This window comes from Hypanus sabinus, chromosome 2, assembly GCF_030144855.1.
Source record: "Hypanus sabinus isolate sHypSab1 chromosome 2, sHypSab1.hap1, whole genome shotgun sequence".
Classification (NCBI taxonomy): domain Eukaryota; kingdom Metazoa; phylum Chordata; class Chondrichthyes; order Myliobatiformes; family Dasyatidae; genus Hypanus; species Hypanus sabinus.
In genome coordinates, this window is record NC_082707.1 from 210,065,346 (window position 1) to 210,074,523 (window position 9,178).

A 9,178-nucleotide genomic window follows, 5' to 3' on the forward strand; every position below is an offset into this window, starting at 1 on the left:
AAAACAATCCATTTATTGGATGTGTGCGGCTAAATGGAATGTTGGCTCAATGAGCACACACAGTCAATGTGACAACAGCTACTGGGATCCCACAGTCAATGTGACAACAGCTACTGGGATCACACAGTCAATGTGACAACAGCTACTGGGATCCCACAGTCAATGTGACAACAGCTACTGGGATCACACAGTCAATGTGACAACAGCTACTGGGCACACACAATCAATGTGACAACAGCTAATGGGATCACACAGTCAATGTGACTACAGCTAATGGGCACAAACAGTAAATGTGACAACAGCTAATGGGCACACACAGTCAATGTGACAACAGCTAATGGGATCGCACAGTCAATGTGACAACAGCTAATGGGAACCTACAGTCAATCTGACAACAGCTAATGGGATCGTACATTCAATGTGACAACAGCTAATGGGAACCTACAGTCAAAGTGACAACAGCTAATGGGTTCACACAGACAATGTGACAACAGCTAATGGGAACCTACAGTCTATGTGATAACAGCTAATGGGCACACACAGTCAATGTGACAACAGCTAATGGGATCACACAGTCAATGTGACTACAACTAATGGGCACAAACATTCAATGTGACAACAGCTAATGGGATCACAGTCAATGTGACAGCAGCTATTGGGCACACACAGTCAAAGTGACAACAGCTAATGGGATCGTACAGTCTATGTGACAGCAGCTATTGGGCACTCACAGTCAATGTGACAACAGCTAATGGGATCACAGTCAATGTGACAACAGCTAATAGGATCACACAGTCAATGTGACTACAGCTAATGGGATCACAGTAAATGTGACAGCAGCTATTGGGCACACACAGTCAATGTGACAACAGCTAATGGGAACCTACAGTCAATGTGACAACAGCTAATGGGAATGTACAGTCTATGTGCCAACAGTTAATGGGAATACATAGTCAATGTGACAACAGCTAATTTGAATGTAGGTTCAATGTGACAACAGCTAATTTGAATGTAGGTTCAATGTGACAACAGCTAATGGGAACACACAGTCAATGTGACAACAGCTAATGGGAGCCTACAGTCCATGTGACAACAGTGAATGGGATTGCATGGTCAATGTGACAACAGCTAATTTGAATGTAGGTTCAATGTGACAACGCACAGTCAATGTGACAACAGCTAATGGGAACGTACAGTCAATGTGACAACAGCTATTGGGAACGCACAGTCAATGTGACAACAGCTAATGGGCGCACACAGATAATGTGACAACAGCTAATGGGATCACACAGATAATGTGACAACAGCTAATGGGAACCTACAGTCAAAGTGACAACAGCTAATGGGTTCACACAGACAATGTGACAACAGCTAATGGGAACCTACAGTCTATGTGACAACAGCTAATGGGATCACACAGTCAATGTGATAACAGCTAATGGGCACACACAGTCAATGTGACAACAGCTAATGGGATCACACAGTCAATGTGACAACAGCTAATGGGATCACACAGTCAATGTGACTACAACTAATGGGCACAAACATTCAATGTGACAACAGCTAATGGGATCACAGTCAATGTGACAGCAGCTATTGGGCACACACAGTCAAAGTGACAACAGCTAATGGGATCGTACAGTCTATGTGACAGCAGCTATTGGGCACACACAGTCAATGTGACAACAGCTAATGGGATCACAGTCAATGTGACAACAGCTAATGGGATCACACAGTCAATGTGACTATAGCTAATGGGCAAAAACAGTCAATGTGACAACAGCTAATAGGATCACACAGTCAACATGACTACAGCTAATGGGAACAAACAGTAAATGTGACAACAGCTAACGGGATCACACAGTCAATGTGACAACAGCTAATGGGAACCTACAGTCAATGTGACAACAGCTAATAGGATCACACAGTCAACATGACTACAGCTAATGGGCACAAACAGTAAATGTGACAACAGCTAATGGGATCACACAGTCAATGTGACAACAGCTAATGGGAACCTACAGTCAATGTGACAACAGCTAATAGGATCACACAGTCAATGTGACTACAGCTAATGGGATCACAGTAGATGTGACAGCAGCTATTGGGCACACACAGTCAATGTGACAACAGCTAATGGGATCACATAGACAATGTGACAACAGCTAATGGGAACCTACAGTCAATGTGACAACAGCTAATGGGAACGCACAGTCAATGTGACAATAGCTAATGGGAATGTACAGTCAATGTGCCAACAGTTAATGGGAATACATAGTCAATGTGACAACAGCTAATTTGAATGTAGGTTCAATGTGACAACAGCTAATGGGAACACACAGTCAATGTGACAACAGCTAATGGGAGCCTACAGTCCATGTGACAACAGTGAATGGGATTGCATGGTCAATGTGACAACAACTAATTTGAATGTAGGTTCAATGTGACAACGCACAGTCAATGTGACAACAGCTAATGGGAACGTACAGTCAATGTGACAATAGCTATTGGGAACGTACAATCAATGTGACAACAGCTATTGGGAACGCACAGTCAATGTGACAACAGCTAATGGGAACGTACAGTCAATGTGACAACAGCTAATGGGAACGTAGGCTCAATGGAATGCATAGCCAATGGGCGAAAATACAGTATCAACATTTGCTCATTTGGAAAATGTGCTCAATTCCCCACTTCCCTCTCGGTGCACACAACGATTGTGGAGCGGTCTAGGACCAGGGGGCACAGCCTCAGAAATCAGGAATGTTCACTTAGAACAGAGATGAGGAGGAATTTCTTGAGCCTGAGAGTGATGAATATGTGGAATTCATTGGCATGGATGACTGTGGAGACCAATAAGTTGTTGATCAGTCAGGGCATCAAGGGTTTTGGGGAGAAGGCAGGAGAATGGAGTGGAGAGGGATAATAAATCAGTCATAAAGGAATGGTGGAGTAGAGTCAATGAGCCAAGTGGCCTAATTCTGTTACTATATCTTAAAGACTTAAGTTCTATAGGAATGAGAGTGAGTATATGTGTACTTCCAAGTTCAAGTCTAAATAAATTTATTATTAAAGTACATACATATCAGCATCTACTACCCCAAGATTCATTTTCTTGCAGGCATTCACAGGAAAATAAATGCAATAGAATTTATGAAAATCTACACATAGACAAAGACTGACGAAGAATAATTGTGAAGAATGTGAAGAAGAATAATTGTGCAAATAAACAAATAAATAATACTAAGTTGTAGAGTTTTTGAGTCCACAGATTGTCACGTCAGGTCAGCACTGTGGCGAATGAAGTTATCCATGCTGGTTCAGGAGCTTGATGATTGTAGCTTCTTCTTTTTATTCTTAAGCCCATCACTACCACTGGGGCATTGACCCTTCCTCTCCCAGGGATGAGGTCTTTGGAGTTTCTGCAGCGCTGGTTTTTATGGGATGGAGATGCTAGCCCCATGCCCAACCCTCCTCCTGGTGCAGCCGGGCTTGGCTGGTGGAGTTGATGGCCATAGGTGGAAAAATCCTCATTAGCAGCTTACACACTTGTTAAGACCACAAGATATAGGAGCAGAATTAGGCCACTTGGCCCGTTGAGTCTGCTGCACCTGCCGTTTCATCTCCACTATTCCTCTCAGTTCCAATCTCCTGCTTTTTGCCCAAATCCCTTCATGCACTGACCAATCAAAAATCTATCAGCCTCTGCTTTAAATGTGCATAAAGATTTGGCCTCCACAGCCTGCTGTGGCAAATAATTCCACAGAGTCACCACACTCTGACTAAAGAAATTCCTCCTCATCTCTGTTCTAGAAGGATGCTGTGTCCTCTGGTTTTAGACTCTCCCACCATAGGAAACATCCTCTCCACATCCACTCTATCAAGGCCTTTCACCATTCGACAGGTTTCAATGAGATTACATCTTATTGTTCTGAATTCCAGTGAATACAGGCCCAGAGCCATCAGACACTCCTCATATAACAAGCGATTCAATCCTAGCGACATTTTTGTGAACCTCCTTTGAACCGTCTCCAAGTTCAGCATATCCTAAGGGGCCCAAACCTGCTCACAATACTCCAAGTGAGGCCTCACCAGTGCTTTATAAAGTCTCAACAGTACATCCTTGCTTTTATATTCTCGTCCTCTTGAATGGAATGTGAACATTGCATTTGTCTTCTTCACCACGGACTCAACCTGCAAGTTTTAAAGCAATGTGGTGAGAATGCATGTTCGATGGGCATGTCTGTTCAGTAGGAGCTCAAAGATCAAAGTAAATTTATAATGAACGTGCACACATGTCATCACATACAACCCTGAGATTCACCTTCTGGCAGGCATTCACAGAAAAAACAAGAGACACAAGAGTCAATTAAAGACCGCACCCAAACAGCTAATATGCAAAAGACACCAAACTGTGAAAATACAAAAAAATGAAATAAAAATTGAGAAAATTAGACGAAGAAAGTGAGTGCATAGGTGTGGGAACAGTTCAATGATGGGGCAAACAAAGTTATCCCCCCCGATTCAAGAGCCTGATGTTTAAGAGGTAATAACTTTTCCTGAACCTAAGGCTCCTGCACCTCCTTCCTGTTTGCATAACTGGGATGGTGATGGATGCTGCTTTCCTTTAACAGCGCTCGCCCCGTGTACATGTCATCAATGGCGTGGCGGCTCTACCCCTGATAAACCGGGCCGTATCCACTCCTTTTGTAAGCTTTGTTTCCACACCAGGCTGTGATGCAACCAGTCAATATCCTCTCCACCACACACTATAGTGTGTTTAATCGATCCTTCAGTCCCCTTTTTTTATTACAAAATCCTTTATTAGTGTTTGCTCAGTGGGTGTGTTCAGCCAATGGCGAGACAATGGGAGGGCCGGCGTTCACTCAGTGAAACAGTTCGTGGGTAGCCAGCAAAGTCAGACTTGTAAAGTGGGTGTGGTTGCAGATAGGAAATGCTCTCTGCTTCTGTACAGTTCTCTGCTCTTGGCAAAGTGGGTCTGGGCGGAGACCCTCCTTGACAACCAGAGCAGCTAATGCAATTATCCCTTGTCAGGCTTGTTTCATAACTGTTGTGTAAGAATCTTGGGACAGATCCCAGTTGCAAAGGCAACGGTTAGTACCAGAAAGGTCACCTTACACAACAATCACTGATGACAAATGAACCTAGACTCAGAGAGGGCACAAGAGGGCTGTTTGAGAGTACCACCTTCCACTTCCAGAGGAACCTTCGCAGTTGGATCATCATTTCAGAGAATCTCATTAGGGTCTGTGCCTGTGGAATGCCCTGGTCAGTGCCTGGGGTCCATATCCAAGGAATCCTGTAACCCAGGGATCATTGCCTGGGGAATCCCCTGCCCCAGGGGTCAGACTGAGGATTCTTTATCCCAGGGATCAGTGCCTGGGGTCAGTTCCTGGCATGGAAGGCCCACCAGTGGCTTTACTTCATTACAAATTTGAGCTTTGCTATTTCAACAAGACACTGAGAAATGTTTACGGGCACGCAGTGGAGAACGATCCAGCTGTCTTGTCATGGAGGCTCCAGTGCACAGGTCTGCAAGAGGCAGCAGAGAGTGATAGATTCGGCCAGCTCCCTCCACCATCGAAGAGGCATCCAGCATGTGTTAACTGGAACATCCCCTCCTCACTGCTACAGTCAGGAAGGGGGACAGGAATCTGGAACATCCCTACCATCAGGAAGGAGGTACAGGAGCCTGAAGACCCACACTCAACATTTCAGGAACAGCTTCTTCCCCTCCACCATCAGATTTCTGAATGGTCCATGAACACCAGCTCGTTATTCTCCTTTTGAACAATTTGTCTTTGTGGACTATTGGGTATAGTTTTGGCCACCCTATTAAAGCTGGATGCAGGCACTGCCTGGACTAGAGGGCCAGAGTTAGTGGGAGAGGTTGGCCACGCTGGAACTTCAGTCCAGGAAAATGAGCAGTGGCCTCACAGACGTTTACAAAATCATGAGGGGTGTTGATTGTCATAGTCTTTTCCCAAGTACAGGGAAGGGTCCTAAAATAATGGACACAGATATAGAATCAGATTTGAAAGAGACCGGAGATGTAACTATTTTTACACAGAAGATATGACTACCTGGAATGAGCTGCCAGAGGAATTAGTCGAGACAGAGTGAAGTACATTTGATGGCATTTGGGTAGGTACATCGAGGGGAGAGGTTTGAAGGGTGGGCGAATTTGTCTATCAAGGAGGATGGTGTGGTGCCATGGATCAGCTGGGCTGAAGGGCCTGTGTTCATTTATTTTTTAACTTAGAGTAATTTTTATGTCCGTACTGCTGCTAAAAAACAATTTCACGTCACATGTTAATAATAATAAAGCTGATTCTAATCTATTGGGGTCAGTATCCTGGTGAATACCCTAGACCCGGATCTGTTTCTTGTACCCGAAGTGTTTGTTTATTTAGCCTGGCCTCGGCATGCCGCGGCTGTTTCCTCAGCATTTTGTGCGTGTTGCTTTGTTATTTATATAACCCGGCTTGTTTATTTGTTTAACCTAGTCTGCTGCTAGGGGGCGGGTTTTATGCGGTTCGGATTTATTCCATATAAGGACATCTACGTCATCGGGTCTCCGGTGGGCTCTTCCATTGCTGCAGTGGAGGCCCAGCCGATTCTGTCTGAATCCTGGCTGCTGGAATGAGTGAACCTCTGCCTCCTAATATCAGGTTCCAGTTGTTTAGTAAATCTTCTAAGGCTGCTGTGGCTTCTCTGTTTATCTGAGCCGGTAGTAGTTGAGCTGCTGGCCTGACGGCTGATTCTGCTCCCCCCGCCGCCGTTCGCGGAATGGAACAGCCCTCTCTATAAAAGATGCGGCGCACCGCCACAGACTCAGACCCAACTTGGGAGAACCAGGAAGAGCGGAGCTCCGGACACACAGAACAGGATACAGGCGCACACCCACCGGACCCGCAACCGCAATATGTTCCAGGGCTTCCCCGCCGAGTACGACTCATCTTCTCGCTGCAGCAACTCGCCCTCGATGGGAGACTCTCAGTACTTTTCGCCCGCCGACTCTTTCTCCAGCCTCGGCAGCCCTGCCAACAGCGCTCAGGTAAGCAACAACTCTGGACTCGCCCATCGACCATATATGTTCGGTTCACCGCCACCAATCGTCGCTTCTCGGGCACGGGGAGCTGCGACCGATCGTATCCATATACTCAACCCCCTACTCCCATCCCCTGCGGGTTGTAACTGACTTCATTGATAAATCTGCTCCATTCATGGAGACTCCAGACGAGCCTCCTGCGTCAGCAGTGACGTAGATGAGCCAGTGACGCTCTCGCGGATTATTAATAGCCCGGACCCCGCGCCGTCATACGCGCTCCATTCACAAAGTATCGTCTCGTAAACAGCGGGAGGGGAGGTGCGGACGAATTAGACCTCTCTAAACTGACCTTCCTTTCTCCGCCAGGACTTCTGCGGCGATCCGTTCGTGCCTACAGTGACGGCAGTTAGCAGCAACCGGGAACTGCAGTGGATGGTGCAGCCCAGCCTGCAGTCCATCGCCCCGTCTCCGGGACGCCCGCACCCTTACAGCAATGCCTATGCTAGGACAGGCCTCGGCAAAGCTTCGGCCCGCAAGGGCAGGACTGAGCAGGTGAGCTGGGCTGCAGTTCAGGAGGGGTTGGAACTGCGATTCGGGAGGGGTGAGACCGGGTCGGGCAGTCGGTTGTGTGGGTGGGGAGAGGGCGTGGAACGTTCTGGTTTGCGTGCTCGGTTCGCCTCGGCTTGGCAGACTCTCACCTGCCTTTCCTCTTCACAGCTCAGTCCCGAGGACGAGGAGAAACGGCGGCTGCGACGTGAACGGAACAAACTGGCGGCGGCCAAATGTCGCAACCGACGGCGGGAGCTGACCGACTCGCTGCAGGCGGTGAGTGTGAGGCAGACGTGCGGTGGTACCGGGAGAGGGTGGTGCTAGCGAGCCGGAGTGGGACGCTGGTAAAGGAGTAGATCAGTTTATTATCACACCGGGGTGCAGGTTCACGGTGAGGGAGAGGGTGGATGGCAGGAAATGTTAAGAATCCGTGGGTGGGGGGTGGGGTTCAGGGTCCGCCCTGTTTGATGGGGGTATGGTAAATGTTTGTGCTGGGACGGCGTTGCCCCTCTCTGACCCCTGTCTGTTCCTCCTCCCCCTGCAGGAAACCGAGCGCTTGGAAAGCGAGAAGTCACTGTTGGAAGCCGAGGTGGCCGCGCTGCTGAAGGAGAAGGAGCGGCTCGAGTTTTCGCTGGCTGCACACCGGCCGCTCTGCAAGGTAGCTGGGCGGGAGGCCCAGGAAGCGGGGTCCCCGGCACAGCCGACTGACGGGGACTCCCTCTCGGAAGGAGGCGTCGCTGACACGGGCCGCTCTGTCCCTGACCTCGATTTGATCAGCCTGGCCGATTGGGAGCCGCTATACCCGTCACTGGCCGCCGACTGCGAGCCCCTTTGCACCCCCGTACCTATCACCACTCCAGGGGCCTTGCCCCCCACGTTCGCCTTCAGCTTCTCTAGTTCCGATCACCCAGCTGGGCCCCTGAACTCGCCCACGCTGCTGGCCTTGTAGTGGGCAGCTGGAGCAGAAGAACCGGCGGAGTCCGCATGGCTGTTGGAGGGTGTCCCAGGTCGGCAGCACCTGTACAGTTGTAAATTGTATAAATTATCAATTATTTATTTCGCGGCTTTTCATCTGTCGTGTTTCCAATATCAGTTTTCCATGAAAACGGTTTGATTTAATTTATTTCTAGAGATGTTTATTTTTTCTATTTAATTTGTGCATCAATAAAAGTTAACCCATAAACTATGATTGTTTACGTGTTTAGAGAGACTGCGTGATACAGGATGATTTAACACTAACATATTCGGTGGGGGGGGGGAGAGGAGTCGGCGTGGTCACGGGGAGAGCGTACAGACTCCCCGTGTTGCCTGTCATCTTATTGAGTTCTACCGATGCGTAGGCTGCCCTTTAGGCGGGGTATGATGGGCAGGGGCGCTTGTACGTTGCACCTGTGTCTTACGCCCGCTACTACTGATCAGCAATGATCTCCACCGCAGTCTGTGGCAGAGCATTCGACAATACTCTCTGGCTTAAATAAATTGCACCTTATCTCTGTTGTGAAGGGTAGTCCCTCAATTTTGAGGCTGTGCCCTTTAAGTCTTGATACCCCCACCATT

The 9,178-nt window shown here is 48.0% G+C and overlaps 1 protein-coding gene across 1 annotated transcript; it reads left to right on the plus strand.

Moving 5' to 3' along the window:
* Positions 1-6,593: 6,593 nt before the first annotated feature.
* LOC132390256 (protein c-Fos-like) lies at positions 6,594-8,807 on the plus strand. Its single transcript, XM_059962867.1, has 4 exons — positions 6,594-7,078; positions 7,439-7,624; positions 7,790-7,897; positions 8,166-8,807. The coding sequence occupies exons 1-4, from the start codon at positions 6,947-6,949 to the stop codon at positions 8,568-8,570; spliced, it is 831 nt and encodes a 276-aa protein (XP_059818850.1). The 5' UTR covers positions 6,594-6,946; the 3' UTR covers positions 8,571-8,807.
* Positions 8,808-9,178: the final 371 nt, after the last annotated feature.